This window comes from Ascidiella aspersa, chromosome 6 (assembly GCF_963924565.1).
Source record: "Ascidiella aspersa chromosome 6, kaAscAspe10.2, whole genome shotgun sequence".
Taxonomy (NCBI): Eukaryota; Metazoa; Chordata; class Ascidiacea; order Phlebobranchia; family Ascidiidae; genus Ascidiella; species Ascidiella aspersa.
In genome coordinates this window covers 27,424,687-27,435,046 of record NC_139452.1, presented here as the reverse complement: position 1 = coordinate 27,435,046, position 10,360 = coordinate 27,424,687, and the positions used below count along the sequence as shown (strand labels likewise).

Below are 10,360 nucleotides of genomic sequence, written 5' to 3'. Positions count from 1 at the left end.
AATAAGCGACTGACCACAAACAGCGCTGTCCTATTTTCTCTAGGCCTTTTATAAATGCAAAAATATTTCATAACAAATGTGAGCCACATTTTTTAAAGACTCAAAAACGGGGCGTTTTGGGTTGTTTGCAGAAAACGAAGCCGCTTTGGTGGAAATTTATAAAGTTTTTTTTAAGAGCGTTCATAGCAGCACTTCATGCAAGACTAATGCACGTAAAGTGTTTATGTATCGGCTGGCGAACGAAGGTAAACAGATCACCGGCATTCCCATACTTTGACCAGGAGATCAACACTGCCTGTGATAACATAAGGCTTGCTTTTATGGACATCTGCAAAAAATAAGAGGAATATTAATATTTGAAGCATAATGGCTAGCACGGTTGAAGTCAGACCTAAGATGAACATCAAAGCCTGTACAGCAGTAGGTAGCATTTTGCGACTGATTCAGATAAATTCTAATGTAATGGCAGGAGGTTAGAACTAGGAATGAATGTTCTAAGGGTAGTTAGAACTAGAATGAATGTCAAAGCCCTTACAGAATGAGGTAGAATTTGTAAATGCTTAAAATAAATCCTTCGATAATGGCTGGACAATGCAGTTAAATGGGGAATAAACATCAGCGCCTTTTCAGAAGTAGGTAGAATTTCTGATTGTTATAATGAATGAATATCAAAACCCGTATTTAAGTAGTTAGCATTTTATGACTGACAGAATATACCTTGAGGTAATGCATAGAGGGTGCAGTTTCAAACCATATCTAAAAGTAGGTAGTATTTTGTGAAAATTTCAAATAAATCTTTATTCGTTTTCCACAGCTATTATCCACTACTGATATTAAAAGGTTTATTTAAAACATACACAGAAGCTACCTGCTTCTGCACAGGTTAAGATATTCATTCTGTGTAACATGCTAATGCTTCCAATAGGTTTTAAACTTTACAAAAACTGATACTCTGTACATCACAATGAAAAACACAATGTCTTCCTACACCTCATTAACAGGTGGCTATATTTAACAGATTAATGGTTTCACAGTTAACATAATAGCTATTTTAATGCCAGGTTACTAATTTGGGCCCATATATAAAACAATAAATTGATTCAATTAACATAAATATATATATATTATATTGGTAGGACTACTGGAGCTGCATAACGATTTAACTCATAAAAATTAACATCAATGACCTGTGTGTTTACAGCATAAAACAGGAAGTTGTTGTTTACCTATCAGCTAGGTAATTGAAGTCTGATATTAGCCAAGCAAAAAGTCAACAAAAAATATTTAGTTCATCATGTATATTGTATATCACACGTATGCAATACAAGTTACTTTTTTAAGATGACCTTTTTAATTAAACAATGATTTATGTTGGGGAATTCATAACACACACATCACAGATCTATCCCTACGAAGCAAATTTCAAGACAATTTAAAAAATATGTTTATTTTATTATGTGTTATTCATTTAAAAGAAATGTTCGTTGTTATCACTGACACTATAGCAAACATTTTAGAAGGTTATTTTCAATAAACACACACATATTAGAAATTTACCCCCATAGGGAATAAACTGTGTGTACTAATAAAAATAACAACTTTTATGATTAAATAAACATCGAAGTTTTAGTGATAACTTAAGCCAACGACTCCACATAATTTTTTAGCCAACGACTCCACATAATTTAAAGTTTAAACTATAGAAAATAACCTTTTTGTAGGCATTTCCATTTTCAATAAACAAAAGCAGACACATTAGAAAATTTACCCATAAGACAAATATTGTGTTGTGTGTGGTATATTCACAAAATATAAATTATAGAAAATCTTTGACAAATTTCTTTAAAGTCATTTTTTTTAATTCACACAAAAGAAAAGCTCACCTAAAGCTGTAACGAAATGTTCATGAGCGGCGAGCGTTTTGTGGCATCTCCTGTTCTTGATATCCCACACTCTGAGCGTCTTGTCGTCCGAAGCGGTCAGCAGGTACTTTCCCCTGGGGTGAAAGAGCGCCCCGCGCACCCAGTTGTCGTGCCCGATCAGGGTGAAAAGACACTGGCTGGTAGAGACGTCCCAGATGCGAAGGGTCTTGTCACGAGCTCCCGAAACGATAAATGGACCCACGTTCTCACCCTTACGAACCTGAAACAGATAACATAAAAAACAACACATTAATGAAGATGCTACGTTGAATTGTAGGGAAGGAATAACACAATGTTATAAGGACTGAAAAAAACACTGTTCAAAGCTAGTGAAAACCCCCTTGAATAATTTGTAGAGCACCAAAGCTCAACAAAAGCCTATTTGAAGTTTCCCAACCTAAATATTTTAAATATTTATGCTTCTATGGAAAGAAAGTTTTCAGTTTTCATTGCTTTTTGTTCACTTCGAACCATGATCCAACATTAAGAAACAATATTTTTAAGAGGATCAGCAAAAGAACTTTAAGTATCCTCTTTTTATAGTTTGAAGGTGTTTATGAAATATCTTTTCAATTCTTATATCAAAGCCCAATATTCTGGATGAAACTACTGCTGGTATTTTCTGACACAATACTTTTGTAGTAGGGGCTTTGAACACTTGCTTAACACTTGTAAAAACTACTCTAATTAGGTTTAAGAATACTGATAGCACTTTAACATCAATCAAGATACAAACTGAGAAAAAATAGGTACTTAAAGAGAACCAAAACCAGAAATCAAGCAGGTAAAATTAAGGGTAGCCTTTGTGAAGATAAATACTTTTAACTGTATTTTTGAACAATGTGACAAGTTCATCTTACCTCAATGGCTGCTGCTGCGCAGATATTTGCATGTGCTGACTCCGGAGCCCAAGAAACACACTCAACGACATGATCGTGCTCACGGAGTTCAGTTTTGCACTCGGTCGTAGCAGTCATCCAGATTCGAAGCTACACCGCAAAACAAGGTAAACGTATTTTATACTAAAATAGAAACATTTCCTTTCCAGGTGAATGATATAAAAACTAAGACTATCACTTTAAAAAAATTCAAACTGGCTTTGCCTGTTTTTCAGTAAACTCTAGAGATCAACCCATATCACTTTTTCCATCCAAAAACAATTTTTTACATCTTTGCCCAACCGATCCTAGAATGGTGTGAAAATTTAAAATAATTAAAAACATAATCCAAATAACTTTTAAGTTTATCTACCTAGACTTATTTAACTCATATATTGCTAAACAATTTTTTTTGGAAAAAAATAAGATTTTTTTTTGTTTTTCAGGTAAAGCTATATCATATTTTCATGGTGAAATATCGGCCAAAATTGACTGATAACAATATATTGGTCAGACCAGAATATTGATTGATATTTTTTGGTAAACCGATATATCAGAATCGGTCTATCTCTAACCAATGCCAATGATTAAATGCAAAATGACCTTATAAATTTAACTTTTAATTACACAATAAAAAAAAAAAATTCTTATAAACAGCCCATCAAACATTTCAATGTATTCAAGTTCCCTGACCTAAATATCAATAGCTTAAATAGGATGCCTATAAGATAAACAAAACAGTGATGGTACTCACAGTTTGATCATTGGAGCAGGTTGCAAGCATAGATCCATCAGGACTGGGACGAACCATCCGAACCCACTCACTGTGTCCGAGATATGTCTTCACACAGTATCTGAAAAGACAAAGCTCAAGCGCTAAGTTATTTTAGTACCATTGACTAACAAATTTCTCACATCGCAAAGCAGCAAAAATAAATTTTCTTCTAATAAAAAAAGGGATTTATGAAATCCATTTTTTAGGTATTTTTTATGAATATTAAAAACTCTATTCATATTAATTTTGAAAGTAAATGCATTTAATAATAGTTTTGTGAATGTCAAAAAACAGTTGTGCCGAAAATTTAATACAGTTGGTTTTTAGAACAATATGCTTTAGTTCCTCAACTGAAAGGAAAAATCAAACGAATAATTATAAACAGACTATTCCATTACCACTTCTACAAAAGGTATATTTACTGCAAAATGAGTAAATGCAATAAATATGTAGGTTTCAGACAGAACTATCTTTCACATAGGTTAGGTATGGCTATTGGCTACAATCTAAGTTTGAAAGCAGAAAGAATTTGATACAGCCAGCACTATTTTAAGTCACATGACAACCAAGGCACCTGGTTTTAAACTAGTATTTACAAAAAACAAATCTTTTTAAGTCTTGTTTTTGTTGTAAATAGACCAATCGTTCAGACCACAACACATCAAACAATAATGGGGTCAATTTAAGTCAGGCAGTGGTGCAACGTACAATGTGCACAAAGAAATAGTATTCGGTATGAGAGACAAAACCCCTAGTATTGTTGGATACCACATAAGCTACAGTTTACTGTAACTGTGACTGAATTAAACAAATAAAGTCAAATTGTGATTATTTCTGCATTACAGGCTGTAGAATTAAAACAGAATGCTTTTAAAGTGATATATAAACAAGTGCATTTAAACACTTAATCAGTGGATCTAAATAGATTCAAATAACATATCAAAATAAAAAAACAATTGTGATTAACAGCAAGCAAACCTATTGTATTGTTTGATAGGTAATAATAGCATACACTTTACTGTTGCGTAACTCACCCAGTTGCCAGCTCCCACATTTTAATAGTTTTGTCTCTACTCGCCGACACTATGTGGTCGTTGTCAGGCATAAAACACACTGAAGACACGTTGTGGTCATGACCTGGAAACAAAAATGCATTTGTTTGTTATAGGCATATTGGAAAAAAAAATATATATATATAGATTTTGTACATTTGTTCAGACAAACAAATTACAGCCATACTTAGGAAACCAAATAAAAGTGCAAAGTTGTTTGTTATTTATTTTGTAATAACAAAATATTAAAATTAGTTTTTACAAAAACAATATTAAAGTTATTGACTATTATTTCTACAGTCAAACAAAAAGTGTTTAACTTTTAAAATGTTCAACAAAAAGTAGTTTACATTAAGTTAGAGAAAACTTAACAATTTTACATTAAGTGAGGGCAAACTTTTTTCGAAAATATGCCAATAAAAATCTGTACAACAGATATCTGATAGGCCAGGGGTTCTTAAACTTTTTTTTACCTCGGACCCCTAAAAAACGTTTTTGCTTCGCACGGACCAGCGAAGGCAAGAAATTTTTAGTGATGACGTCATAATACAAAAAGACTTCAGAAATTTCTGTTTTCGGTCAAAAAAATGTGAAATGAAATAAAGTCCAAGTATATAGTCAGTGCAAAAACGTTTTTTTTTAACTATAGCCTATTCTTTTCTTTGAAAAATAGATTGCTTGAATATATATACACTAATAGTACAATTAGGCCTTAATGGACCCCCTAAAACTGGCCCACGCACCTCCAAGGGGTCAATGGACCCCAGTTTAAAAAACCCTGTGGTTGACACATGGAAAAAAGTCATCTCAGGATACAAATTAAATCTGTTTTCATGTGTGCTTATAAAGAAATAAAATCTATTAAAATTGGTTAAAAACATAAAAAGTTTACCTGTTAGTGTTTTGACGCACTCAAATCCATCAAAGTCCCAAATCTTAATGCTTAAGTCCGCAGAACAAGACGCTAAACAGACCAACAACAAAATGTTAATGTTAAGTAGTAGTGCTTTGCTACAAGGAAATGGTGACAGCAAGTAAAAAGCAGTTCCACAGTCTATACTCTAATCAGAAGACATTGCTCAATATTTGACATTAGTTTTCACTAGTTAATAAAATAGAATGTCAAATGTCCTAAGATGATTCACACCTGTCATATGCATATGCATATTTGATTAGCTTTATTAAATTTTCAGTAAATATTTTGTTTTACAAATTTTCATCATTTTATGCTTACCGAGAACTTTTCCAGATGAGTCAAAAGAAATATCTTGAACAGAGTCGGTGTGTCCTTTTAAAGTACGCTCAAAGTCACCAGTCTCAGAATCCCAAACCTGCGGTCATTGAAAAATAATCCTGTATTAGCAACAAGACAACCAAGTAAAATGTGATAAAGTAGTTTGAATAAAAATAACTGTTTTTAGGAAACAAGAACATTAATAGTAGTTTTTGATTGGGGGTAAAATGGTTTATAAGATTTGATAATAAATTATATTAGCTCAACTACACTATTATCATCACAAATTTGAATGGTAGTAACCATTGAAGGGTGGTTATTAAAAAACACCTAGTACCCGGCCATTAATTTTAAAAAGCAAAGGAGTCTTCCTAGTAAAAAGGTTTGAGAGCACGGGGTTATGGTATAAACATTAAGTGACAAACTACTGTAAAACTCCACTACTCAAAAGATTGTGTTTTGATCTAAACATTCAAATTAATTACAATATTTCTCCTTCTGTTAACTTTATCACTAATCAAGAAATGTGTGTATCTGGAAAAATGGGCATCAACCATATAACTTGTTGGAGGCAGTCTAGGCACAACATCTAGACCCACTCATCAATTTTTCATAGTTGTGAGCCAGTGATGCTGCCTCTACAAAGCCACATGGTCTCACAATTGCATCATGCAGCTACAACATGCCAGCTTGATCTCAACTTAGTAAGTAAAGTTGGCAAACAAATCTATGTCTGAATTACTTAATCCAACTATTCCCAAAGTTTTTTAACATGTCTCAAACGGTGTGGTAGCATTTACAACATAAAACTCCGTTGTTATTGAAAATTAATATTAAAAAATGTAAAATAATGGCAAAATAAGCCCAAAAAACAAACAAATCTAACACCCTGCAACATCTGTTCAGAAATTATTTAAAATAGAACAGCCCAAAGGAAAAAGTATTGAATAAAAACACTCTTTTAAAAACCATATTATTTTGGCAGAATGAATACATGTTTTCAAAACTTTTTTTCCCAATGTTTATTTTACTAGGTGTGCATAATGGTCAAAAAATAGTTGTTTTAAAATAAAAATAATTTACAAAGTGTGTGGATTAAGTATATAGAAACCACCCTAGTTAGAAATGATTACCATAACAAGATGGATGTTGAAACAAATTACACAAATAAATACAAAAAAAAAAGAAATACTTGCACAAGATTTTTCAAAAGGCTAAGGCCTTAGGAAACTGATTACAAAGAAAGTGGCAATGTCAAGCATGGATTACTTAAGCAAGTGTCAAGCATGGATTACTTAAGCAAGTGTCCAAGCATGGATTACTTAAGCAAGTGTCCAAGCATGGATTACTTAAGCAAGTGTCAAGCATGGATTACTGTGCAATAAGCAATCCAGAGATAAAAGGAACCATTTGTCTTTCCCTGATTAATATTTTGGATTTGAGCACATCAATGTACTTCAATCAATAGCAAAACAACCATTAGAAAGCTATTAGTAGCTAGATAGCAAAAACGCTATTACACAAAAAAGCATTGATTGATAATACTGGTGTGATGTATATAGCCTACTTATTAGTGACCATAGTAGCAAGCATATAATGTTAATATTTAGAAATTATTACAAAACGCAGTTTAATCAGTACTATATTTAAAGCTCTGCTTATATTTTTGTGGTAATCACAAGTTTTCAGCCCGTAACATTTTAAGGTCTGATTTAGATCTTTGTCATAACTAACGAATATGTTTACAATAGATAACAAATGTTATAACCCATCGGCTCCCAATCTTTTCTAAAAAATTGGCCTGGTGGACCCTTGGCAATTATTTTAATATTTCACGGCCCTATAAAAATCAAAGAATGCCGCAGCAATGAAAAAAAAAAAACTATCATACGGTTTGCGTTTAATGTGATTGGTGCACTCGTTTTACTGCAATTAATTCATCAATGTACCCAAGAAAGCTTATCATTGAATTCCAATTATTGTGCACATTGCAGACCCTCTAAAACCGCTTTAAAGCTTTAAGGACTACTTCTCATTGCGGACCCTTTTAGAATTCTGTACGAACCCCAGTTTGGGAACTGCTGTTATGACCTCAAATCGCAACATTGCAAAAGTTTAACAATTTTTCTTTTAATTTTTTTACTTTTATTGTAGAATCCTCGGCTGCCGAAACAATGATGCTATATGTGGGGTGAAAAATGACCCTGGTTATGGGGCTTCGATGTCCACTGAGGGAACACCTTTCCGGTGGGCGTGGTATCCAATCAGCCGGATCTTTCTTGCTGAAGGGGGTTATCCCGTCTCTTGTTTCTTTTTGCAGCTCGTTTAGCTTTGCCTCCAAATCCATAACCTAAAAATGGTGACTTTGAGTTATTTTTTGTTCTTTAATCAACGGCAAAAAATTAGCACATTAAGTTTGATAGGAAATCAAAAACTAAAATTTTGGAAAAGGGGAAGATAAACTGAGATTACATGAATATGTGAAAAACGTTTGTTGTGTTTTCTTGGTAAATTAATAACAATCAACAGAATCGTTTCAGTTAGAGATTTTTGTGACTTTTTTATGTTGTGAAAACACACACACACAATCATTTATAAAAATATTTACATAAATATATATATATAGAAATATATATATAAAGCAAATTGCGCTGGTCTAGAATCTAGAATCCACATTTTTGTTCGGGGGTTTATATTGATAACATTATTTTTTTACTGCGAGTTTAGCGGTTCGGTTCGGGTGGGTCAACTTTACTATTATATTTATTTTCCCACATTTATTTCCTTGCAATTTTAATTTTGACAAATCAATAAATATGAAAGTCAACTTTTACAGATAAATATTTATACCAAATATATATATAGTGTTAAAAGCGACTCAATATACCAGTTTACCAAACAAATGTGTGAATTACTGTGACATGGCAAATTTATGTGGTATTTGAATTTGTGTGTTATTTGTGTTGTCAAGTTTTATAGTTAATTTTATGAATTGGTTATATAAATTTTGCCATCTGACCTTTCTTTGCAATCTGACGACTGAAGTCCATTTCTTTTCCATGAGACCTTCATACTTCTTATCAGTTTGGTCCGGCTTGAAACAAACAACAAGAAAATGATATATAAACACTATGATTTTAATCCAGTGGTTCTTAAACTGCGGTCAATGGACCCCTTGGGGTACGCAAAGTAGTTTTAGGGGGTAAAAAGTTTAACAACCCCTGTTATGGGAGTTTACTTAGTCATGCAATACTTTGTGATGAATTAGGATTTAAAGGAAATTCCAACATTAAAACACCCCAGCGTCTAGACTTTATTGCATCACTATTGATTTTTGGGTATTTCCTGAAGCACCTTATCTAACCCAGCCTGCTCGGTTGGCTGTCAACATCGTGTTACGAAGTAAAAAAGTTCGCCAATCTGAAGTCACTTTGGGAAATTGAACTTGGTACATTTGCCAAGGGCCACTTTGTATTTTCGTTAATGAAAAATTTAGATAAACACTTTGAACAATGAATATAAAGATAAGTTTCATTAGCACCAAAAAATAGATTAATAAATTAAGATTACATTTCCACAACTTAGTTACTTTGTTCAAACAATTATTGGTAAGTTAAACAGTTATTAAAAACCCATTTTAATTCATATTTTAATATCTCTTCATAACTCCGGTGAGAAATAATAAACTTAGAATATAGAGAGCATTTTTTCAGGTTAAAGTTTCACTAAAAATAATGCTTCAAGATAGCTTTCAGTATAAATGATAAATTGGTAAATAAATAGCTACAATTTTAGTAATCATCCAATAAAATAAAGGTGCAAAACTTCCTGGAGTAAGCAACCGTGCAACGACCAACCTTGCCAATCTGACTTTAACTTGTCAATTTATACAGCAAAACTGGTTAGGTTTTTATAAGCATATACAATCATTCAAAAAGTCACTTCACTTACAACATCGGCTTCTTCTTTAAACGCCTCCAGCGATCTCGTAAACCCGTTTGAACGAAGATATTCAAGGATTGCCGAGTTTCTGTAAACAAAAATATTTGCAGGTGAAGCAAAGATATTTTTAAACTCGTTTTTTCACAAAAAATACTTACAACTCGTCTTTTTGCCTTGTTGACAGCACCATACTTCACGTTGTCCGCATTTTCTGATTAATTTAAATTAAAATAGCACACCAGTGCCTAGAAAGTGAACAGTTCTGGAGAATTTTAACAAATGTGAATGTTGACATTTTTAAATTAGAAAAGCAAGGCCTTTACAAATATTTTTTCACTAATAAAACCAACATCGCTGGTCTACAATCACCAAAAGGAAGCATGCAGCTCAAATATATTACCAAAATTGTTTGGGTTAGGGTGTGAGTTAGTGTTTGGGTTCGGCTGGACCTGGGTCAAGTATTATTATTATATTTATTCTCCCTAATTTATTTCTTCACTTTTGACAACTCGTTTCATTACTGTAAAAAAGGGCGCGGCGCTCGTCTAGAATCCTAC

General features: G+C 32.7%; 1 protein-coding gene across 1 annotated transcript; it reads right to left on the bottom strand.

Moving 5' to 3' along the window:
• Positions 1-121: 121 nt before the first annotated feature.
• LOC146141066 (lissencephaly-1 homolog B-like) lies at positions 122-10,067 on the bottom strand. Its single transcript, XM_083393150.1, has 11 exons — positions 9,962-10,067; positions 9,813-9,891; positions 8,881-8,955; positions 8,005-8,211; positions 5,862-5,958; positions 5,520-5,591; positions 4,610-4,712; positions 3,555-3,654; positions 2,783-2,911; positions 1,884-2,142; positions 122-328 (listed from the first exon to the last, which is right to left on the bottom strand). The coding sequence occupies exons 1-11, from the start codon at positions 9,991-9,993 to the stop codon at positions 255-257; spliced, it is 1,227 nt and encodes a 408-aa protein (XP_083249276.1). The 5' UTR covers positions 9,994-10,067; the 3' UTR covers positions 122-254.
• Between the last annotated feature and the right edge of the window lie 293 nt (positions 10,068-10,360).

What these genes read in the sequence shown, in the direction of transcription:
- LOC146141066 (XM_083393150.1), bottom strand. Translation starts at nt 9,993, where the DNA reads ATGGTGCTGTCAACAAGGCAAAAAGACGAGTT. An exon ending in TTAAAGAAGAAGCCGATGTT is followed by an intron (nt 8,956 to 9,812) that starts GTAAGTGAAGTG and finishes GTTTGTTTCAAG; the next exon opens with CCGGACCAAACTGATAAGAA. An exon ending in CCGAGGATTCTACAATAAAA is followed by an intron (nt 5,959 to 8,004) that starts GTAAAAAAATTA and finishes CAATGACCGCAG; the next exon opens with GTTTGGGATTCTGAGACTGG.